The 24897-nt window shown below is 40.0% G+C and overlaps 2 protein-coding genes across 3 annotated transcripts in view; one reads left to right on the forward strand and one right to left on the reverse strand.

The window, feature by feature from the left end:
- LOC110988604 (uncharacterized) overlaps positions 1-24897 on the reverse strand; it is a 138108-nt gene that overhangs the window by 7564 nt on the left and 105647 nt on the right. The window contains exons 64-78 of the mRNA XM_087148740.1: positions 24086-24323; positions 22925-23250; positions 22577-22721; positions 21374-21664; positions 20568-20720; positions 19160-19327; positions 18013-18089; positions 15705-15897; positions 6824-6946; positions 5103-5300; positions 4712-4918; positions 3579-3782; positions 1858-2208; positions 848-1006; positions 366-518 (exon numbers count right to left, since the gene is read on the reverse strand). Coding sequence (XP_087004866.1) covers positions 366-518; positions 848-1006; positions 1858-2208; positions 3579-3782; positions 4712-4918; positions 5103-5300; positions 6824-6946; positions 15705-15897; positions 18013-18089; positions 19160-19327; positions 20568-20720; positions 21374-21664; positions 22577-22721; positions 22925-23250; positions 24086-24323 — 2986 coding nt within the window. The remainder of the gene's footprint in view (positions 1-365; positions 519-847; positions 1007-1857; positions 2209-3578; positions 3783-4711; positions 4919-5102; positions 5301-6823; positions 6947-15704; positions 15898-18012; positions 18090-19159; positions 19328-20567; positions 20721-21373; positions 21665-22576; positions 22722-22924; positions 23251-24085; positions 24324-24897) is intronic.
- Positions 8717-14735, forward strand: LOC110988607 (uncharacterized). Of its 2 annotated transcripts, none has more exons than XM_022252305.2 (3): positions 8717-8885; positions 9505-9721; positions 11589-14735. In XM_022252305.2, exons 2-3 carry the CDS (start codon positions 9521-9523, stop codon positions 13263-13265), a joined length of 1878 nt encoding a protein of 625 aa, XP_022107997.2. In that variant the 5' UTR covers positions 8717-8885; positions 9505-9520; the 3' UTR covers positions 13266-14735. The 2 variants fall into 2 exon arrangements, with proteins under 2 accessions (XP_022107997.2, XP_022107998.2); XM_022252306.2 differs by having other exon boundaries at positions 9510-9721.

Raw genomic sequence — 24897 nt, forward strand, 5'->3', positions numbered from 1 at the left:
TGTCACCAATGTCAAAGTACTGACATCAAAGCCATCAATTGGAAACTGTGGGGTTTTTTTTAATGGGAATATCCTGATGACAACAAATTATTTGTAGAAGAATTCCATGCAGTTTAGGATAATGCTGGTTGTAGTTGCAAAATAGTTGGGACACTTTACAAGTGTTTCATTGAAATAATTCAGGACGTATGCCCAAAAGTAGTATTCATTCTTTGAATGAATCTCAAAGGAAGGGAAATTCACTAGTTAACTTTAAAAATTTAAATCAAGCACAAACAACAGACAAGTTTACACCAAGTTCAATTGAAGTTTTACTATAGACAATGAACTTATTCATCATAAAAGCATGAAAGAAAGTGTCTTACCTTTACACGTGAAGGTCACTTCCAGGTGCATGCGCATAGCTTGGCAAAAGGTGTTGCCGAGCCAAAAGCTTCTGTTTCGGATGTAGCAAGTCTTCTTGTTATTACAGTGTGTTTGGATCTGTGGGGAGACATCCTGGTCGCTGCAAGAACTCGCTATGAAAGTCAAAACACAAGTGATGACAAGATAACAAGGTTGTCTTGAGCAGGACACTTTACCTCAATGGATTCCACAATCCTCATAATTTTGAGAGCATAAAATACTCTTGGAATCCTCATGTAGTGTTCAGAATGTCCTAAAGACTGGTCTCCTATTTCAAAAAAATCTTCCAGGACTAAAACTGTCAAATGGTCTTACCCTATTGAATAGTTTAATACGTCTTTCAAAATACTGACAAAAATGCTAATAACATGAATAATAAGATAGTCAGAGATGCTGGCTGTAGGCCAAGTTTCAAGAACATAAGAAAGAACAATTTACGTACTGTCAATGCTTGGGTCTTGAGGTTCGTATGGTGGGACAGAGGTTGTTGATGCTTTGATGTAGGCACTGTTGACATCGATGACGCCTTTGAAGCCAATGCAGCCAATTTCAATGGAAGAGTCCTGACCTGTTACAGCTGTGACCTGCTGACCTGGTTCGCCTGGACAGGAAGAATTTTGACGAGGAAAACGTGACATGACATGCAATTTCTACAGACATTTTAACTAGGAATACAGTATCAGCTGTCTCTGGTTTGTGTTTCAGTGTCTTCACACACTCCAGCTTTGAACGTGGCATGCTTCAATCCATCAGGCTATCTTGAAGGCTAATGAAGCAGCTCCTTATAAACCTCAAAAAGCAGGAAAATGTTGTTCAAACCTGCCCTGGTGGGTTAATATTAAACCCCTTAGATCAGTGTTTTCTTTCTCTGGACATTTATATTTCATGCCGCCATACCCCATGAATAAATCACACGTGACGATTTGGTCAATATGCCTTAGAAACCTAGGCAATGAAAACTGAGTAAAACTGATTCCTACCACAGCAACGATGCAAAATATTCATTATTCTTGCTTTACACAATAACTGCATAAATCTTCCTCTATTAAGGGAACAAATTAACAGTGTTTGCATATTAATAAACGTTGGCCATTTTGTTATACAGATTTGTGTCCGAAGCACCACCCCTTGGTAGTTCTGTGAAAGGTTAAACTGGTTCCCGTCCCTAAATTGCTTTGCTCTTTCTTACTGTGTATATATAAAATGGGGGCAGTAACCAGTCAAGTGAAACAAAGCTCTGTTTAATGGATCCTGTTAATAATTCAATGATGTAATCAATAATCCACCAATCAGATGACAGGGATTTATGCAGGTATTGTATGAAATCTATCATTCAAATGCACAGATATACATAGGCCTATATTAGAGAAAAGAGTGAACATACATGTACTGTATTAAAGGACCTATGATTTGAAAAATGGAATAACAGGTTTATGAAGTTGTTGAGCGTACCAGCCACGTATCGGTTACATTGGAAGGTAACCTCAAGATATTTGAACTCTCCTGCACAAGGATCCCCAGCCGCGCTGGAGGACAGCGAGTCTAAGATGTCTGTCTTCACATCCACCACACAGTATCTCTCAGCACTACACTTGCTCTTGACTATGTCAAGGATGGTGGTGCGGTCAGCTGAGCAGCCGGTGCTGTAGGTGTGATTAGCCAGCCTGTGTGGGCACACTGTGCCATCCACAGCCCGTCCATAGAAGGCATCGCTGATCTGCAAGTGGTAGGGACTCACAAAGTGGCAGGATAGCTGAAGCTTCTGTCCATCGCAGGCCACAGCTTTCTGCTCCCGTCTATCCACTAAACATTGCAGACAAAAAAAGTGTCTAATGGTTAAGTAAGGAGTTGACAGTTTGTTACTGTGGAATTCTGACATGAAATTAACACCATTTCTGGATGAAGATACATGTACTCAAATGTTTGCCAAAGGCCAAGTACCAAACCTTGGCATCAGCCCCACTGTGGATTTATCTGCGGAAGGCATCTGACTTATGTATGACAAATCCTCTGGTGGCAGAAAATGGGCCAAGATTGAGCCCATCAAGATATTTCTATAAACTAGAGCCCTGACTCATGTACAAAATATGCCTGCTGGGCACATTTCTGTTTGTGCACAAACCTATGGAAATTTGCAAATCTGTGTCTGTATTCTAAAACAAAGCGTCAACCAAGCTGATACGCCAAAAACCTAAATGCACGATCAGCAGGCCCAACTTAGCATTTAATTTTGCTCAGCATATACCAAGTAAATGCAAGCGCATATGCGCTACAAATAATATTGCCGTAACCTTTTTAAAATCGGATTTCATCTGATGCGCGTTCCGTTCACAGTACACAATTCAATATTCATTCTAATTGATTCCGACTGTTCTACAAGCACGCACATGGGTTCAAAATGTCTGCGTCTAGGAGAGCGTCAAATTTTCTCCACACAAAGGATGGGAAGTTTAATGCTCTTGTTTTTATATATAGTTCTATGGTTGAGCCAGAGCCCCCAGTGTCGGAGCTGTATGATATCACGAAGCAGCAGCTTTATTAAGATGCATGCAAGGTTTAATTTTGATAAATCATATCAGTCTGTGACACCATTTGTGACAGATCCACTGTTTGTCCACATTGCATATTTTGGTCGATATCATTGCTAGTCTTGTGCATATGTAACTAAAGCAGTTTATGAGAGTTCCAAACATTGCATTTTATACCAAGTTTCTGAAAAAAAATTTTTTCATACAAAGAACTGATTTACATGTACACGTACAAGGAAGGGTGAGCTTTGAACTCAAAACTTGATTAAGGAAACTGTTAAAGGTAGACATCATTTCTTTATTTGAAATGCCAATCTTGACCACAGACTAAATAAGCAGTGTAGAATTACGGTTGGACAACAGACATTTTCCAACCACTTTTTCAAATTTAATCTGACCAAAAGCAGATATGTATTCAAGCAAAATGCCTAAAACAGCAACAGCAAAATCCTTTAGGTGCTTTCACTCTGGGTTTTGTGTTGCTGACATTTAAACTCTGTGTGTTGCCGTATGACCTTGGCATTCCCATTAGACCTTGGTAAATGTCTGATCAAAAGCTGAAAATAGCAGAACAAAGTTGCTTACTTTTGTGGCAAAATTTCACGTACTATCGACTGTTATATGTCAAAAAGTTACAGCACTTACTGTACATGATATTGACTTCACACAGCTTGAGATTCGTGACGCGGTCTGGCACCTCAATACTAACGTACTGCCCGGTCATGACTTGTCCACAGTATATTTGCACAAGATAGTTGTCATCCACTGTAATGTTGCGACCGCAGATGGGGTTGTCATGGAAGTTGGGGCTATTTCCAATTCGGACTTGGGCTCCCGCTAAGTAAACGACTGAAGTGCAATGAAAAAACGTTATTGGCAATTCAGCTGAGTGTTCCTAAACATGGCACACTTGAAATATAATTTCAGAAGATTCTACATACACATTTAAGAAGTTCTTTAAAATTGATAAGTTTTAGTTAATCATTAATACCTCCACTCACATCCCCAACTGAAAGTTTGTTAGAAATTGTTTCCATATTTTGGGGCACACTTTTAAGAGTTCATTTTGCGCTTTCAAAACCGTTGGGAAATGCAGCCACAACTATTTTATCAGAGCTTTGTGAATCAGAATATTGAGAGCTTAACAAAATATCACTTTTTGTGAAATTTGGGGTAAAAGATATTGCTCTGATAAGATACTATTGGAGAAAAATCAAAGTGCACCACGTTACAGTCTGTGCCACATAAGGGTACATGTACATCAACTTTGTCATTGAAAAATCCATCTTTTTTTATTACAGGTTAATTGACCGAACAGCAGATTTTTCGTCCCCTAATGTTGATGCAGGGTTTGGTCACCAACAACAAAGCAGTCCATTTTTGAGAATGCTTGATATCATTGGTTAAGAAGATTGAAGCCAATTTTTACCATCAGTCTTTTTCTAGAAAGTATTAAATTATTTGAATATAGAAATGTTACAAAATAACATATTGATCAATAATTGACTATACAAACAATAGCAATATTGATCAATAATTGACTATCCAAACAATAGTGGTTACGCGTTGCTGATGTCTCAGAGGCTATTCTTTGTTATTTTAACATCATTACAATGAGAGCACAAAAAGTTTACTAGAGTGTATCCCAGAGGAAGAAAGACATACCCTTTAACGTGACTTCAGACACATAAGGTCTATACCAACTTAAATTGTCACAAGTTTGAACATCACCTTGGAACGAGTGGACAAAAGGCAAGAAAATGTGAACTCCAACTTACTATGGTTGTTACCACACGTCCTTGGCTGGACAAAGTTGATATCTCTCTGGATACCAAGGTCCAGCAGCCACCAAGGCGCCTGCTCCTCCTCTGACTGATAGCAAAGACTGTCGCAACTGTACTTGTAGATCCCATCAATTGCATAACTGCCATCATTGACAGATGCACTACTTGTGTTGGTGGGGTAATACTGGGCCATATTCCCTCCTGGTTTCAAAATTGACGGGAGAAAAAAAGAAAGCTCGTCAGTGTCAAGACCACTCTTTTAATCGGGCAATTTGTATAATATGATCAAGCTATACATTTCTGTTGAAAGGGCGGTTTGTTCCAGCAAACCCCTTAATGATCCTTCAAATTGATAGAATTGTTAACTTCACTTGAGTGAACTTACGGGGCCTATGGCAAGTGTACTTGATGTCGAGGTATTTGGGTTCTCCTGGGCAGGGATCTCCTAGGACGACAGCTAGCTGGACATTGAGACGGCATTCTTGCTTGAAGTCGCAATTCCTCTTGACCATCTCCAGGACCTGGGTTGAATCATAGTCACAGTCCAGGGGGTAAGAGTGGTTGTTGCCCCTCGTACAGAGACCTGGCAAGGAGAATGAGAAATTATACAACCTGATGCTTCTGCTTCACATTAGCATGATGAAAACTCTGTCCATTTCATGGTGATCGTCAAGCACGGAAAAGAGCACATTGGCTTCAGAGAATGAAATTAATTAAAACTGAGACTCCATGACCAAAAAATCCTCTGCACACACAAAGGCACAAGCACATCTTATCAAAATGAAGGCTTGAGGTTTCTAGTGAAATATTTCTGTTGCTGTAAGTCAGCACAGCTTTTGTATGACCACTATTCTGTGCTATGAAAGTGACGTCTGGGTAACTTCAGTGGCCATTGGTGATGTACTCAAGCAAAAGCCATGCTTATCAGATTGGCTAGGGTAGATCCCGCAAAAATGTTTTCAAAGAGCTAACAGTGTATATTTTCCTTTCCTGTGGTGGTAGTGGAAGGGGGAATTAAGAATGTATATCCTTCAGGGTCTTTCTAAGGGGTAAGGCCACGTTTTGTTTTCGCTAGGAAGGGACATAAAATACTCCAACGAAATCCTTCATTATGTAAAAAAAAAGCCTGCTGACACACAAATGCACTGGTTAACACTCAATAGTCCAACGATTCTATTGTTGCAAGGTTCTTCTGTTCAAGGTTTCAACAATCTAAAGGTTTAAAGTCAATGGAGTTCAAGGTTTCAACAATCTAAAGGTTTAAAGTCAATGGAGTTCAAGGTTTCAACAATCTAAAGGTTTAAAGTCAATGGAGTTCAAGGTTTCAACAATCTAAAGGTTTAAAGTCAATGGAGTTCAAGGTTTCAACAATCTAAAGGTTTAAAGTCAATGGAGTTCAAGGTTTCAACAATCTAAAGGTTTAAAGCCAATGGAGTTCAAGGTTTCAACAATCTAAAGGTTTAAAGTCAATGGAGTTCAAGGTTTCAACAATCTAAAGGTTTAAAGTCAATGGAGTTCAAGGTTTCAACAATCTAAAGGTTTAAAGTCAATGGAGTGCAACAGTCTGATGGTTCAATAGTGCTAAAATCATCAGTCTGAAAACAGATTAAGGCTAAATAATCCAAAGATTTCATAGTGTGAATGGACAACATGATTAATTAATTAATCTGCATCGCTGAGAATGTTCAGTTGCTAAAAATTTAAAGGAAGTCACAGCAAAGTTCAGACTTTAGACCTCGGATACTATCGGATTAATGAATCCTGGCCTTTTAAAGACTATTGAACGTAGTAGTGATTTTGAACCTTCGTCCCAATCTCATTCTAAAGCCATCAAATGACTAAACTTTTAAAACTAATCAACTTAATGCACTACTGAACTACTGCATGGGTTAATCAACTTCCATCCAATAGAAAATCTTTGTGTTCAGACTAACAAACCCTCAGACTTATGAACTTACGGACTTGTGAAATGTCACATTATATCAAGCACACCATGGTCCATTAATGGAGACTGGGTTATGTTTACAGGGCAAGAGACTTGAGATATATCTCTATTCTGTTCTGCTGCCCATGCACGTGGGCGAGTTGATTAATCTCTACACTTACCTTCCTCCCTACGTCCATAGAAGGCATCATGAACCTCAATGGAGTATTCGCTCTGACAGAAGATGTACAGTTCCTCACCGTCACACTCAATTGCTCGTTCTACCTCACCTCGGCCAATTCCATCTGAGGAGAAAGTGTCAAATGATGAAAGTTACTTGTAGCTGCCGGTGTGGGCATCACCAGAATGACAATCATTATTACACTTTAAACTTACAATTCATTTCTCCAATCAACTTTAGATTGCCAATATTCTGCAACAGTGGAACAGAAGAGAATTAATCAAACTATACCAACCGTTTACAATGTGTTACATTTTTAATTTTAGGCCAAGCAGATTCCACCCTTTGAAGGATGCCTTGGGTATTAATGACTTTTTTTGAGGGAAAGTTAACAATTCATGGATCAGAAGCTTCAGTCTCAAAGTCAAGTGAAATGATGTGAAGGGAAATAATATTTACCGCTAACGGGTCATTAGGGAGACATTCCCATAAGAATGTGCACGAAATTTTTCCAACTTTACTGTCCCATAATTCAATATTCCCTAATCTGATCTGAACCAAACTTTGTATGTTTTCATTTTAGGCCCTAAACTATCATCTCTCAAAATATGGACAATAAAATTCGGCCTCCTTCTAGTAGTTTGAAAATAGGGAGACACTGAAATGTCTCCCTAAAAGCCAATGTCTCCCTAATGCTGAAAAAATGACCATAAAATGTCTCCCAAATGACCTATTTGTAAATATATTCACATACACAACCCCAATCCCTCCCTGACAGAGTATGCACAAAAATTGATGGCCAATTGTGTCTCATGGTCACTGCAAGTGTACCCCCACTACCAACATTTAGTGTGCTCATAAAACAATTGGGGCAAAATGGATGACCCAAATACCCAAATCCTCTCTAATATATATTACAAATCTTTGTTTGCTCTGCGTTATATTTAACTTTTTCCATGATCTTGCTATGCAAAAGAACATGTCCAATGGAGACACTATTAACAAAGACATACATCTTTTTAATTTGAAAGTGTGAAGTTACTCAGTAAAACATTCCAGTACATTTAGACTTAAAAACTAATAATGCATGTTGTACATACAGATAATAAAAATTCCCTTTTGTTATGTATTTGTACTTTGTTATGTTCAATATTTTGAAATGTTCATAGTAATAAAGTACTTTTCAAAGTCAACTTCGGTGTATTTCTTCCCTTTTTACGATTCACAGCAGTTGTGTGAATGTACATGTACCAGTTTCCTTTCCCTAGAAAGATCAATGTTGAAAGGTTATGTGCTGAATGCAAACGTAGCAAGTTTTTCCATATACAGGGGAAATCCCTCATGAGCAATACACGGGAAAGGGAAATAAACTTAGCCTAGTATTGCATGCTTCTAAGCTTGTAAATGTTTACTACAGATGTACACATGTACATTCTTTAAAACTTAAACCAACATGTACAGTTTCTTCTTCAAGAACCCTTCTACAAAGTAAATTAAAAGAAATTACTTTAAATTCTTTGTTAAAAGGTGCTTGCTTCTATCTCAAATTTACTGTTTTGCTAATTGGAAATCTACTGTACCTGATCTCTGGGCTGAACAAGAGCACTCTATTCAGATTAACACAGAATGTAGTCAACATTCACTATGCCTATACATTGGTTGCTCCGAAACTTCCCTCAGATAATCTGTTAGCACTGACTTTATCAATCAATTTACTTCTCTAGGGAAGCCATACACAGTTTCTTTCCATTCTTTTCTGACAGCAGACTGATTGTGACGTCTATTAAAGTTCAGGATGTCATTCAACACTCCCAACACAACCATAACAATTCCAACATCCCACACCATCACATACACGTATTCACACTCACTCAAGTGTGAGAGTAGCAATAAACCCTGAGAAATACACCAAGGTATGCAACACAATGCTAGCTGAATCAGGTTCAGTCATACTGTGCATAGAACTAGAAATAAATGTTGCCAATGCACCAGACATACTGATAGACTCTTTGTATGTCTGCAATCGTCTGTGACATAAACAAGCTAGATTGTCTTCATCCACGGTAAGTAACATACCAGAAATTGGGATTAAATGAAAGTAACAACATTCAAGTTTTATTTGATGAATACATGTACGTGAACATGTTGAAAAATGGGTGGCAAGATTGGAGATGGTAAAAAGCTGTATGAATGATCACTTCTTCAAACTCAAGTGGAATTTTGAGCAAAAGTCACACTAACTATCTGACATCAGTATGTGAGTACTGTAGTCACGTAGTTAATGTTAACACTGAGTTTGAGTTTTACTTTTAACGTCTGAGGCTTACTTCTCCAGTTACTGGAAAGCACTGCACACAGCTTTCGAATTTTGAAAAATCCTTCTCTTGCTTTGCTGGTTAATTCTGCACGAAGTACATTAAAAATGTCTTGAAAAAACTACCGGTATCAATGAAAACTTACGGAGTTTTTATGCAAACAGCTTATGAAAAATCCGAAGGATAAAATGTTTTAACTCAAGAAAAGGAAGAAATGAAAAAACTTGGGTCCAGACCAAGGTGAAAAAATACCAGTTCACAGTCATTTTGGGGCAAAGCCTGATGAGCAGGCCAACAATACACTTCATTGGATACTGATTAAAGCTAATGCACGCTGACTGAAATCTTGGTATCTCCCTTTCTGAAGAATAGTGCAGTGAAACATGGATGTGAAAACGGGACACTGCTGGTGGTGTGCGAAACCACTGCCACAGCAGGCAGTGAAGTGCAGCATGTGTCCGCTGGCAGAATACTGCAGCAGAGACTGTCTGCAGCAAGACAGAGTGAGGCATGGCAGCGTGGATTGTCGGGTCTTTGGGACAAAACGGTGCAAGCAGTGTGGAAAACAGGACAAACTCAAAGAGGTACCCAGTGTGTTTAAAATTAGGGAAATTTTTACAATTAATAACTGTTGCCTGTAGTGTTGGGGTCCATGGTGTTTTGTACACCCAAGGGGGCAAATGGCACTTGAGGCAAAGCCGAGGGTGCCATATGACCCTTGGTGTACAAACCCATGGACCATGTCACAGCAGGCAACAATTGTTTTGTTACACCACAGATTACACTGGACCGGTCTTATGTGTAGGATTTGCATATTTTATTGCATGAAAAATTAAAACACTATGACAAATTGCAACACTTAAACAGCAAATTAAATATTAAATTACAAGGAAAATGGTTGATTATGATGTCCTTTGTTGACCTCTGTTTTTGGTTTTGTTTGTTTTAATGGGGAGAGGGAGAAATCTAAGACTTATAACAAACTGGTTTACGAGAGAAACTTTGGATTCATAAAGCACTGGGGGGTTTGTCGACTGGTTGAATTTCAAGACATTCTTTACACCAAATTCAGTTGAAAGTATTGACAAGATTGAAGAGCAGACGAGAAGAGACAATGGCATGAGCATTTTATATAAACAGCAATGGCGATTGCAGCAGAAACAGTGATCAGAGCATACTTGTGTTCAACAAGCATTACAACTGGGTGCATGAATAGATGCTTAATAACCCGTGGGTCTCTGCCATGGTCAGAGTGAAGTGCTTCAATGTCCCCCACACGGTGCACATCTCCTATAATAATTGGTGTGTAGTACCACTGCGGCTATCCACCCTCGTACCAAACATTACACAATATTACAGCACAGTAGAAACAAAACATCAACTGTGGGAAAGATCACCGTTATCCATCATTTTTGGTGGCCTGGCAACATCACCAGTGCACCCAACACGTGAATGATACATGCGCACTTGTAGCATATCACATGATCAATTCGCGTCCAATTAAAATTCACTATCCATGACTGTGTTAGAACAACAAATGAACACCAAGAACATTTATCAGGACGGCAGTTATTGCTAATGCCTCTATACGGATGACTACATATTGATTTTAAAAAGTCAGCATTTCATGAAGTGAGTAAGATGTTCCAGAAAGTTTCAGATTAAGCCTAAAGAGAAGTATTTTAAGTAAGAACTTCAAATTTGGTTTGTGAATTGGCTATTGGTGATCCTAAGAAGCCTATTGAATTTGGTACCGAAAGGTCAAAGTTTAAGGTAACAAACAATAGAACTCTTGTCAGGGTGATAACTTGAGAAACATTTTGCATAGGAATTTAAAATTTGGCTAGTGCATTTTTTAGGAAGCTCACAAGCCTGCTGCATTAAAGCCTGAAAGGGTAATTAATTAGGGTCCTAATGACTAAAATGATGGGGCATTTGTGTTTAACAGTTTCCCGTACATACATGTAACATGTAATGTCGATTTTCCTCAGGATGCCAGACTGAGGGGATACATCGAAACAAAGAGCAGTGCGAATCTTCTGACAAAAAAAAATTTACAAAGAAATTGATCTGATCACATTCATATGTACAAAGACTCTGACCTCATGAGATATTTCCTTTCTTGCACCATGAATGAATTTGCTGCAATTAGATACCATTACAAATGGTGGATAATGCTGCTTGAAAATCTGTGTGGTTATTGTTATTTCAAGAAATCTTCATATACACACGGACACGCCAATGTGAAATGCACACTACACGTACTAATAATAAAGTGTGCTGGCCAGAACAGCTTGGAATTATGGTCATGTAACCACCCAGGTTTTTCTTGAGCTGAATATGTATATGTATACATATATATGAACCTTATTAATTAAACCATGCAGTTAGCCAAGTACATGGCAATTGTGTTTAAAAAAATGAAGTTGTCTTTATTCAATATTTTGGCAGTGTGCAGCTTGCAGCAATGCCTGGTACTGCAACGCAGCGTGTCAACAGCAGCATTGGCCCATACACAAAATAGATTGCAAGCAGATCACCGAATACATAAAAGCAACTGGGCCAAGAATGGGAAAGTGGCACTCCGATATAGGAGGTGAACTCCACAAGACAGATGACCCTCCAGCTTACATCGGCAACACCATCGCTGTGGACTTCTTGCAACTTGAGGGGAATGAGTGGTCAGAGTTGGTTGCTGTTGGAGAAGAAGAGCTGAAAAGAGATTACTGCGTCTTGTCAGCCGGCTGTGGAGATTTACGGAGTACATTGTTGACCGTTGCATCCTTGCCTGCTCGGTATCAGGGAACCTTGCATGTCACTCTGGATGACTTTGATCCTTTTGTGATGGCCAGGAATGTGATGTTCCTTGTCATGATGGTGCGGCTGGCAGCAAGGGATGGCATCGCGTCTTCTTTGGCTACCATCTGGTATTCAGTTCACCTCTCGCGCGGCGACTACAACCTCATCAAGGAGACACTAGAGGAGCTCACTGGGACGGATGCCGGAGGTCTCTCCACTCTCACTCTGGGTCTGGTGAGCGTCCAGGAGGCCGACTTTAGGTACCTGCGCGAGGTATGGGAGGGGTGGCTGGTGTTGCAATGCCAACGTAGAGCCAGGGCCTCCATCAACCTCCACCAGCAGAGAAAAAGAATCTTCGACAAGGACAGTGGGGCTAAGATTGGGCTGCCCAAGTATCTGAATCGGATGCCGCAGGCCGATGCCAACTTCATGAGACAATGGTTCAAACACGGCTTATTTCTTCCTAATAGTGCTGACCCTGTCAGCCTTCCTTTTGACAATCCAACGCTGACTGGCAGACCATCAACGAAGTATGAGTACAAACAGACACTTAATCCTGATATGAAGTCACCCAGAGACTATCCTTTTGTATACAATGTAAACACCGACTCCACTCCTTTCATAGTCTGGGACTGTTTGAGAGTTGCCGAGTTTACTGGCCAATGCCACTTGAATGTGATGGAGAGGTACCATGCCTATGTGACTCACATCCTACAACAGTCCATCAACATCATCAAGGAGAAGAGATTGCAGGTGGACATATTCCTGGCTAACTGTCTGGACTTTCCTAACTACCATCTCACCCTGAGCATGCCCAAGTACGACCGCATCTTTACATCCAATCTTCAGGACTTGATTGGTCTCAGCAGAATCTTGACGACATTTAAACCTCTCCTGAACACCGACAACAAGCAATCTATGATCATAACGCAGACTTTGAACTGGATTATGCACACCCCTGGGGCAGATGTTCAAAACGTACCCCGGGTGGAGATTTTCAGGATCCTGGGTATGTGTCGGGAGGACACCGGCCTCAGCCACAAGCTCTCTGAGGACGTAAACAATCACAGAGAGTACTACAATAACACTCACTGGTTCCTGGCCTACCTCCGTGCAGACATCATGGGCGGTGGCATCGGGATACCAGCCATGGACCACGTCCCGAAGCTCAGTGAAGTGACGCATTTCAACGGAATGAGAATGCGCAACTTCCGGAAAGGCCTGAATAAGCTGGTGCCCTTCAAGTATCGCGTGAATGCACGGAAGATAACCATGCTTAATGGCATGGACAGGAACGTCGAGTGGTGTTTGCCTGATAATGGCAAATAAAAAATCAATGTAGCAATCACTGCAATCTCTGGAAAAGTAACCAACAATAAAGCCTCATCAGTGAAATCTAATATCAAAGTGGTAGTGTAGAATGAGTGATTATACAGGCATGACAGGTGGCTAGTATGTAGCGCTCGCCTCTCACCAAAAAGCAACACTTTGACTGCTGGCTAGGCTCTGTGGGTAGATGTTGGCTGCCCGAGGCATCTTTACACACCTCTGGCTCTGCTCTGTGGGTAGATGTTGGTCATTTGCTGGCTGCCCGAGGCATCCTTACACACCTCTGGCTCTGCTCTGTAGGTAGATGTAGGTCATTTGCTGGCTGCCCGAGGCATCTTTACACACCTCTGGCTCTGCTCTGTGGGTAGATGTTGGTCATTTGCTGGCTGCCCGAGGCATCTTTACACACCTCTGGCTCAAGTTCAATCACAGTGTAGTTTAGTGTGTCTTTTAAACATGTTGATCACTTATCATAAGGGGTTGTCTATAAAGTACGTATGCACGAACGGGGGAGGGTGGTTGGTGCTATTACAAGATGTGTACAGAGGGGGAGGGGTGGTTGAAGCCAGTGGGTACCGTGAGCAAACCGAAAAGTTGCCTGTAATGCAACTTTATCGTATCAATACACTTTCTCATTCAAATAAATACCAGAATCAGCTTTTGTGCGTTGAAAGTCAAACACAGTATGTTTATAAAGCAATACCAATATAAAAACGCGTTATTACTTTGCATATTTATTTCAGAATTTAGAAGCGACGTGCGAATAATAGTACAATGTACTGTGACATTTAAGGTACCCTGATAAGTAAAACGATATGTTGAATGCTTATGCTTACGGGGGCGAGGGGGGAGGGTTGGAGTCACGGTGTACACCATGCGTACAGGGGGAAGGAAGGGTCTACATGGACAGCCCCTAAGCATCTGAACACTGTAGAGCATTTGCATTTAATACATGAATACATTATAATAGCCCTATATCCAACTGTTTACTCTATGCAGAAATATTTCCTTATCCAGGAAGTTATCCAGGCTGTGCCTAAACAGTACGGCTGTAGTTGGAATATTGATGCATGTACATATGCAAGCAAAAAGGATCCCAAGAGCCACAGGCAAAATCAGTGGTATGAATATGCATGTAAAAGAACTGAACGATATTCATGAAAAGAGCTCTGTCGGCCAAACTGGACCTGCTTCGTGTAGATAGGACACATCCTTTAAATTCTGAGATAACTTACAGTAGGTTGGAGAGGATTGTGCCATCAATCACATATCAACCAACACAAATTTCATTTATTATATATTTTTATGAACAATTTGTGAGATAGAGACAACCCCAAAATGTTTGATTAAAAGGGGTCCTGTAGGCCTGTTTTAACTTAACTTACTTTCACTTTTTGCTTGAATGTTTTCATTAATATTTCATTAAGCAACATAAATGTATATTAAATGTTAACATTTTGGGTGATATGATCAGTAAGTCCAATTGCACTTTCTTTTTGATTGAATTGAGAGCCACTTCTTATAATTCTAGCTGCAGCCAGTTGTTCCTCAGACAGCCTCGGGTATTCTTCCCGTTGTACAACAATTCCTTTTTGATACTCGGGAATTGCAAGTGGCACTTTGAACACTACAGGTACAGTTGAGAAACTTTTGTTCCAGCATCATGCATGATTTCTAAAACTCGTCTGAGGACTCATAAACACAGATGAGTAATTGCACAATCCGTTGAGGGAAGATGGTATGTAATGCTCACGATAATTTAGGGTTTTTTGGCAAAAGCTAGAAACTGCTGGTTATGTTGGTAACTGAATCTGAAGTAACAATATCGAGTGCCCGTTCAAAGAATCAAACGAGCATTGAAGATGCCCTCAATCATGCATGTCAATATGTGATGTCATACAGTCTAACAAGGCTGCTAATTAAAAATGCTCAAATTTCTAAATACTGAGACCCTTTGCCATGTCGTGCAGTCATAGGTTGTTTTCAGTGAAGAAACCACTGCACTCATTTTTCAAGAACATGCATTAAATTATATCTTTTATCATTCACTGTGTCAATGGGCCCTGAAGCGTATTTTGTAACAGAATGAATGGAACAGTTATTCAGAATGACAATCAAAAAATAATTGCCATTTCTTTTTATGATATGGGGAGTGAGGATTGACCCTTGAGCATGGGTGGATTATTAATGATAAGGCTATACTCGGCAAGATACGGGACGGAGGGGTGGCCAAACCCTATAGACACTCTAGACTGTTGTTACCTCAAACATCCCCCTAGATGTCTGAAATGAATTCCTGAAATTCCGGTAAAATAATGACCAACACAAAATGGACTTCAAATGGACAGGACTCCTATTAATCAAACCATTCTGGGTATGTGATAAGTCAGTGTAATTTGAGAAGGTTTGACAGCTCTGGGAAAAGTTTTTTTTCCTCACCTGTTGGGCAAAGGTAGCGTATCTCATAGTCCTGGCAGGTGTTGCTCCCTGACTGGTCGCTGTCATAGCAATACAATCCTCTCTGAATGTTGCAGCTGCTGTATAGGACCTGTCCAGCTGTGTAGTAGGGCTCCTGATTGCTTGCAAGGCGACATTCTACTCCCATAGGGGAGTAGCACATCTCATCATATTCCTAGCATGACCAAAATGTAAAAATATTAGAGTGAGGATTTTTGAACTTGGGAACATGATAAATACATAACTTTGTTGATGGTGTGACTAATGATATTTTGTCTTAATGCACCACACACAGGTACACACATATTGAGGAAAGTTAGGGTTAACCTATTTTGTAGGGACCGAAAATGCAGTGGGGACAGAGTACACCCAAGCCTTACCATGCTCAAGAAAATGTACCCTCGACGCAGTAACGACTTGCCCAAATACATGTATGTACTTGTTAGCAACCTATTTCAAAACACATGTTGAAATATAGATGCAATGGAGACCAAAAACCTTTCCTGGAGACATCTGTTGGAAAATCTGTTGTCCCCTTAACAACTTCATGCCGGGGCATTTTTCAATGTTGATGATGCTGGGCCGGCATGACTATCATTTTTTCCGTTTTCAAAATTCTTCAAAAATTCATCATTTCATTTAACGGTCATTTATACCCACAAAGTATTCTTTAGGCACTACTCTAAGTTGACAGGTGACCTTCATTGATGCCCGAGTATTTCAGCCAGGCCTGCAGCCTTGTAAAAAGAGCCCAGATTGTGCGGTGTTTTGTAACTTTCTTTTGTTCACGAACCTGGCTCAGTGCACTGCTGACCTCTTTTTAATAGGGGCCAGATGCTGTGTGGCTCATCGCTGCGGTGGTGGAGCGCTTTTGTCCCCAGTGGTAATCCACTCACTCTCAATGCCCCAAACCCTTGTATACAGTTTCAAAACAAGGTGGATTATCACCGCTTTTGAGAGTGAAAAATGTCGGTAATTTCCAACAGCCTGGTCTTTTGTTTGGAGTACGGTCTTTTGTTACAGGGCCCTGTTTCCTTTGTCCGAGTTCGGAGACCCCAGCCACACATATAAACCATACATGTATGTCTCCGATTCCGGAGTCCCCGGCAGGAAGTGGTTAACCTAGGGAAGGCCCACCCAATAGCAGGTATGAGGTATTCAGCGAGTAGGATGTACTTATGATGGGTGTCCTTATGTCCATGACAAGTTTGAATAAGGTTAGACAATGGACAGATGAAATCGGGTCAGGGTAGACTCTCCCATTTGTGGTAAAAACTGGCTCTTTTGGGGTTACGTGTTGCCATCAGTTAATGTACAGTATTTCATTGTTCACATGTTACTCCGAAAAAATGGTTATAAAACTAAAATAAATGTCAATCGATGTGTTATTTGTTTGCTTTATTAAGGCTTAACTTTATCTGTGAAAATAAAATCTGATTCCTTAACCACCATTCTTTTCTTTGAAATGTGCAATATCATTCACAACAGCCACCCACGTGATAAGCAGTGTACATGTATGCCATAAGCAAGCAATAAGCACAGCATCGTACCTGCAGGATATGGTACACAAGCGTATGGTGGATTGATGTGAAATTGCAGTTCAAAAATGTAACAGAGAAACCCCAAACCTCAGGAAATGAAACCCCCTGCCCACCTCAGGTTAGGGAACAGACATGATTTCCAGCGACTGTTTTTAACTGTAGTGGCCACAGCTATAGAGTACCGAAGTCAATACGTCAAGTTCACAATTTGTGTGTAAGAGGCATTAGCGCGAGAACCAGCGTGTGAACCAACAGGCGCACATACTCTATTCGTTTGCATTGCACTTTCTGGTTCACAGTGACGTCACATTTCAGTACTCTATGGAATACGTAATGCAACTTCTATATTGTACAATAAACACTGCCAGTGTTTGGGATTCTGTGAAGCCACAGAAGACTTAAGTAGCTCATTCAATACATTCGCAGTTCATCAAGTTCGTCAACCTGTCTTGTGCCTGGTTTTTTCAATTCGATGATATGCTTACTTGCAATTCTTTTTTATGGGGGGGGGGAGTTTTGGTACATTCACATACTTCGAGGATTTTTTCAAATGGCAATAAAATCTGACATGCATTTTTACAGGCTGGTCTGGTCCCCGTTTACAATGTGCCGATTGGTGCAACAGAAGAAGACAGAAACCAGTCTAAACCATAACTACGTATTGCCACAGTGTTTTAATAATTAGTAGCGTGGGAGTTAGAAATGCTGAAGCATACTCAAGGGTAAAGTCAAAGTACTATAAAACTGACCGCTAAAATGGTGCCTCTTGCTTCAATATCTTGTCCTGTGGTATCGTCACTGTTAAACCAGGATGTCCATTCCAATCCTTGACATGAAGAGACAAGCAATGCAGAAAATTGCTACAATAAGAAAACTGCACACAACTTTTCAGATTTGTCTATAAAGGTGGTCAGATTGGTGTGGCGATATTTTCCTTGCTAAATATTTCGATTCCAAACATTCCCGACTTGCCAACTGCATTAACCATGTCCTAAACATGTTGAATATGAAACACAGAGTCTGAAGTAGTCTCAGTTTGCAGGTAGAAGGATATGAGTTTGACACGAAGAAACAATCACAAACAAACAAAGCAATGTGCACAACTTTTATGAATTTGCAGCACACTAGTAGATGTTGGAAACTCGCTGATGCTATGATGTATCAACTGCACACGAACTTACCTTTGAGAAATGTGCAAGTTGTTGACATATATACAAAATATTAAGGAAACAGGCTTTTAATCCATATTCATAAACACCTGGGACAGTTTTTCTATTCCTATTGGTTGAAATGCGTCATGTGCCCATGTACTGACATTCGATACTGCCCGTTGAGAAGTGGTAATGCCCGCTGCGTAAATCATGAGCTGGCACATAAATATGAGACAGTTTAATCGAATCTGATTGGTCAGGAGTCAGTGTGCGTGCAACGCCCCACATGTGCACAAAAATAATTTAAAAAGATTCTATTGGACAACTTTTAAAAGGAATACACCATTAATGGACAGGGGTGTTCAGGAAAATGAAATTTTGGAACAAAATCAGTTGTTTAATCCTCATTATGAACAATGGAAGTACATGTGAATATATTCTTCTCATAAAACAGACGGCAAAACAACAAATAATTAAATTTTTTTAGGTAATCAAGTAAATTATGCCAAGAAAAGAGATATCATCATGATGAGTGGCAGAAAGAGTTTTTTCATAACAACCGACATTTAATTCAAATGTAAAAGTAAGTTATATACATAATACAGAATGAGCTGAAGATGTACCAAAGATGTTAAACAACTAATAATATACTGGTGCAACTTTATATGGGAGAGAATCAGAATCATTGATATTTTCTAGTTTTTTTTTTTAACATAAAGTGTACAGAGATGACGGGAGGACATACCAACACAATCCCAGGTGAAGTTGACAAAGAGTGGAAAGCCTTCACACTTGGGGTATGATACGCCAGACTCGGCAAACATAGCTTCGCTGATGTAAGCCGTGCACTGACGTTTGTTGTCGCACTGTCTCTGCATACGGTACATCACAGTGTCTGAGTCATACTCGCAATCTGAAAAGAATGCCAAAAGGCATTGGTGTGACAGTGAATAGAAACAATTCACATTACAGTGTGCCTGCAAGAGGTTGACTTGGAGGGGCCACTTGTTACAACCCAATATGGACAATTACTTTAAGCAATAGTTCAGCTTTGTCACTTCCAATCAAACAGTCCAGCATTCTAATCCAGCGGCAGCAGAGTATCAAATGGGAACCTGTGAGGATAGACTAGAGATGTGATGTGCAGTGATACAGACTGACCCAAGTGGTCTTGTGGCCTGATCAAAAAACAGCATATGATTATGACAACACCTTGTGCAACGGTATGGCTGCATATTTATCATGAACTTTACAAATACATGTACAGACCATACATGTAAGTATGTGTTATCTTTGCACTATCAGTATTTTTTACAAGGACTAGGCATTTATTAGTTTCATTATTTGAACAAATGCGATTGAAGCAAGCGCACACTTTGCCAAATTTTTGTCGACTTGACTAAAGAACTTTAAGATTTTATATTTCCATCAATTGCTGGTGTTTCCTCTCAGACTTGCTGGATACAAGAATTGAACATATTCACAGGGGTTAAAATTGTTTAGTAAATTTGTTTCACAAGAATTCAAAACATAGCATTTCTATAGTTGCATAGGCAATTTACAGCCATGGCTAAGTAATTTGGACTTTGCAAAACGAAGATATGTTTGGAGATCATACAATTGACTGCATAATGTGGACGGTGACTAACAGGGTGCAAAATTATAAGTTCCAACCCACAAATATTTTATTTTATGAGGGATATGTGGACATACTTGCTTTTCTCAACACAATTTTCCTGGTGTTAAAATTGTAAAAGAGAAATCCAGATGGCCTTAAACAAGAAAGTGGATGGGGATATTTATTATGATTTTTTTCATGTCATCATATCCCCAAATTAGTCTCTAATTTTAATTGTCAAAATCATTATTCTTGTCAGCAAATATGTGACCGGCTCTAGCAAAACCCAACACTTGGGGTGAAAATTCAAAATTGGAGTTTGTGATTACTGTAATGTATGTATAAACAACAGGCTTTCCTTTGATGTGTGTTTGAGGAAGTTTGGATAAAATCTGGCAAAGATATGGAATTTGAAATTGAAGTTGAAATGGAATTTTTTAATGTTGCAGAACCATACTGTGTAGTGGAAACTAGTAAGAAGTGGGTTTTGCCAGAGCTGGTCACATAGATCAACTGGGTCAAGTGTTTCACATACCAGTAGGGTAGAAATCATCGTAGATGATGCACTTTTCGTTGTGCGCCCTGCCATAGGAAGCACTAGTGATCTTGATGTATTCTCCTTCTGGGCACTGAAACTCCAAGATTTGGTCATCACACTTGATACTTCCTCCAAGAAATATCGGTAAACCTGCTCAGAGAAGAATGAATGAGAGCTTGTCAGAAAAAAAAAATTAAAAGATTTCAATACCTCAGGATTAGTTTGTGAGCATGCGCTCTCCTTCAATACATTTATGCTGAATTCTCCAAGTTTCTTTGAGGGATTTATGGAGGAAATTACACATCTAATTTCCCCAGTTGGGAGAGTAAAGTTTCATCTATCTAGCTACACTGTATATGTGGATGGGGTAAAAGAGTATGGTGAAGTTCCCCCAAAGCCCTTCAAGTGGATGATTTCAACAATCTGCAGAAAATGTCTCTCAACATACTGTACATGTATATACCTTCATCAAGAAAAAGGTACCAAGATAAACTGTTTCAGCATCCAAAATGGAGGTGGAGAAAAGATAAATTGAAAATGATTTACCGATTACATAGCCCTGAACCAATATTTGTATTATATACTGAATGACATGCATATTATAATTGTAATCCCAAGTTGTAACCAAAAACGTGCTTGATTAAAACTGGTTTATGCAATCATTCAAACTCTGTCTAATTCAAACAAGAAAGTTAACATGATATATGCAGTGATTTCTCATCATGTTATTATGATCACTTTCTTGCTTGGCAATTTGCTCTGTTTTCTCTCTTCACAAACTGCCTACACTTCTCCCTGCACACCTTTGTGATTGTAGAATGACTTGCGGTTGGATCCATAAACATTCTGCGCCACACACGTGTAAAAGCCACGATCATCTCCCATTGGATGAAACCGGACCTCAGAGATCATGTGATAATCATCCTCCTGGTAGGTGACGATGGTCGCATTGATGCCCCCCGTGTATTGGTAACCATCACGCTCCCAGCGCATTGTAGGCAAGGGGATACCAAATGCACGGCACTGGATTGTACCATTGTATTCATAGTGAAGCTTGGTGACATTCACAACCTCCAAAACCTCTGGTTTGTCATCTGGCAAATGGCAAAAACATAAGCATGACAAAAAGTTAACTTTGGAAATATCTATCTCAAAATCAATAAAATGACATTCTTTTAAGACTCAGTGAAATAGTCTTAACATTGACACGTCTCACACTGTTTACTACAAATGTTTAATATTATCTACAGAAAAGTATTGTTGATAAAGATTCTGGAAAACATGCTTCGTAGAGCAAATTTAAACCCCAAACTCTGAATGCAATATTATTTCTCGTTGCTATATTTTTACTGCTTGAAGCCACTGCCATCTCTCATCTTGCATGCACCAATATTGAAGTATCATTATTAATTTCATCCCAGTAGGTATGGTGGCTTTGAAGGGACATCGTTATTCGTTCCAGATCATGAGCATCGACTTGAATGTGTCAAAACTACATGTCTTCCTGTCTGTTCAGAAATACATCAACATTCACATAAAAAACTAACGTACTTCTCTTTGGTTAAGAATATTGACATAAGTATTTGTATCATGTTTTGACTTTTGCTGCTGGTCGCAAATATTTAATTTTGAATTTTAACTCAGCAAGTTAGGCCGTCCGAATCGAGATAATGTGTCACATGATGTACTCTCTTAAAATGCATTTCAAAAAGAACAAGTGTGTACTACATGCGTATTAAAGATTCATTTCCAACAAGTGTGCCTGGATGGATGAAACCACGCACAGTATGCCTCACTGAGATACAGACTGATTCATAAATTTTGAAAGATTTAGAGTACAGGACCCAGCCACAAGAGAATAAAAGGCTCAATAACACAAGGACAATGAGACTAGATTTAACAGACTTCCTAATTTCATGTGACTCTAGAAAACAAAGATGGAATAGCACAATATCCAAACCACTGCCCTAAACTACATCAATCCAGTCTGAACTGATACCAATTACCTTGTAAGTAACATCCATAGACCTCCAATCTCAGTGCAATTTCACTAGTCCAGTTGAGTGGTACCAGACGCAGGTAGCGAGCAAACATGAAATGGTCAAAGTACTGGTAGGCCACTGAGGTGCTGTCATTATTGGCTTGGAAAATCTGGAAAAAGCAACAGTAATAAAAATCTATTTATATAAGTTGATAAATTGGACAGAGAACCACACCTTTGATTTTTACCATCCTCTTGGTAAGTTATCCACACTCTCCCATTGGTGGTGACATTCACAGTGTAAACCAATCAACACTGCTGAGTCCAGTAAGCCGCACCTACTCTAGCTGACTCAATCAACACCACTACTTACTTTGTCTATGCCATCCTCTTGGTAAGTCATCCACACACTCCCATTGGCTGTGTCATTCACGGTGTAATCCAATCGATACTGCTCAATCCAGAAGTTGTACTTCGGGTGCCCCTGTGTAGCGATCTTCTTGACCCGCATGACCCGCTCAAAGTCAATCTGGAAGAACTGGTCCCTATCCCGCTCCATGGCGACCCAGGCACCATAGGGGGCGTGGAGGCGGGCATCCCATTTAAAGGAGTCCAGCGTGGCAAGCAGCTTAGTGCTTGAGACCTCCAGTTGGTCATTGCCAATGGTCTTGTCCATCAGGCCAAATGTTAACATGCAATCTAAATGATAAATGTTAAAGGCAACGTCAATTGAAACAAGGGAGCGTTGAAGGATAGTAGAATTCCCATGGACAAATGAGACAAGCTGGCATATATGCTGAGTCAAAAATAACGCAGCCAATCTGTTTTACATGCCTCAGCCTAATTAAAAAAAAAGCCTAGGCATAGGTGTTTTTTGTTTCAATTTAAAATGAAGCAGCTGAAAATTCATTTAGATCCCGAAATGTCTATGATGATGTGCTTGAATGCTAATTCTTCTTTCACTATTTGGGGGACAAAACTGGTGACACCAGGGTGGGTTTAGGCACAGCTGCAAAAGGGATGGCACACAGAGTATCAGATACCACCGGGGACAAAAGCGCTCCAGGGATAAGTGATACAATACCGCTGCATGCTAATCTGGTCTGCATTTGAAAAGATGGCAGCAGTGCACTGGGCCAGTTTCGGGAACAAAAGAAACATACATAACACCGCACAATCTGGGCTCTCTTTACAAGGCAGCAGGCCTGCAGTACTTGGGTGTCAATAGATGTTGTCTGTCAGATCAGAGTAGCCACGTCCAGTAATGAAGTTATGAATTTTTGATGAATTTCGAAAACGGAAAATCTTGAAAATCCCCGGGAATACGTCATGCAACTTCAAATTAAACCTGGCAGCATATGGTTAAAGACTATAAGCAGTTGTTGAAACTGATGCTAATTATTACTGGGAACTCGCCTTTATCAAAGGCAACTAGTTCAAAACTGGATTTGTAGTACCCACATATACATATTTTGCCATTGTCATTTTTATGATTGACTTGAGCATCCAAATAGAGGAACTATTTTGCACAGACCTTGTTGGCAAATGTAAGCGTTCTGGTTCCCGCAAGAAGCATCCTCCCACTTGTAGTTTTTGTCGCCTCTCAGCTCGATGCAACGCTCTCCCAAAACGGACACGTAGTTGGAGTTGAAATCGGTGAATGCGTGTCTGGTTCCATCACGCCATCTGCACGTGTTGTTGTCTGTCTGGACACAGCCGATCCAGTAGTTGGTGCTGACAGGGTAGTCTGATAGGAGGCCCTCAAGGAAACCCTGCAGATAGCATGAAAAAATATTGTCATCTCTTCAAATGTTTAAAAATCCTTCAAATTTTACCAAGGTCAAAAACAAGAACTCATTTTGCTTGATGGTATCACATTTCCCAATAGTGCAAGGATATGCAGTCCCTGTACAAGTATTCCTCAGTGGAGACAAAGACAGAAAGATGTTACAGACTCTTGATTGTAGTTTCTGCCATGCTCCAAGGGTCTACTTGAAGATGCTGTAATTTTGTGTACATTCAGATGAAAACATGTCACGCATTGTACAGGTTCAAACCAGATGCCTGCATGCGATAGCATGTAGTTAGCCTTCATGGATCCTGGTCAATGAGAGTTGACTATGTGTGGTACCCAGGATCATCGGCTGATGTAAAAAGTCTATCTTCACAGCAAATATCACTCTGAATCCAAGCTTTTAAAACAAAGATGTAACAGGAAATATACTACAAATACTGCACAAATGACTTAAGAGTTAACATTTGGGGCTTTTTGAATTCGTTACAATAAATTTAGCCCATTTCCGGGCCAACAATCATCACTATGAAATAACCCTGGCACTGAGTAGT

Source organism: Acanthaster planci, linkage group LG18, assembly GCF_054643075.1.
Source record: "Acanthaster planci isolate LZ-2023a linkage group LG18, COTS_SCS, whole genome shotgun sequence".
NCBI classification, from domain to species: domain Eukaryota; kingdom Metazoa; phylum Echinodermata; class Asteroidea; order Valvatida; family Acanthasteridae; genus Acanthaster; species Acanthaster planci.

What these genes read in the sequence shown, in the direction of transcription:
- LOC110988607 (XM_022252305.2), top strand. Translation starts at nt 9,521, where the DNA reads ATGGATGTGAAAACGGGACACTGCTGGTGGTGTGCGAAACCACTGCCA. An exon ending in AACAGGACAAACTCAAAGAG is followed by an intron (nt 9,722 to 11,588) that starts GTACCCAGTGTG and finishes ATATTTTGGCAG; the next exon opens with TGTGCAGCTTGCAGCAATGC.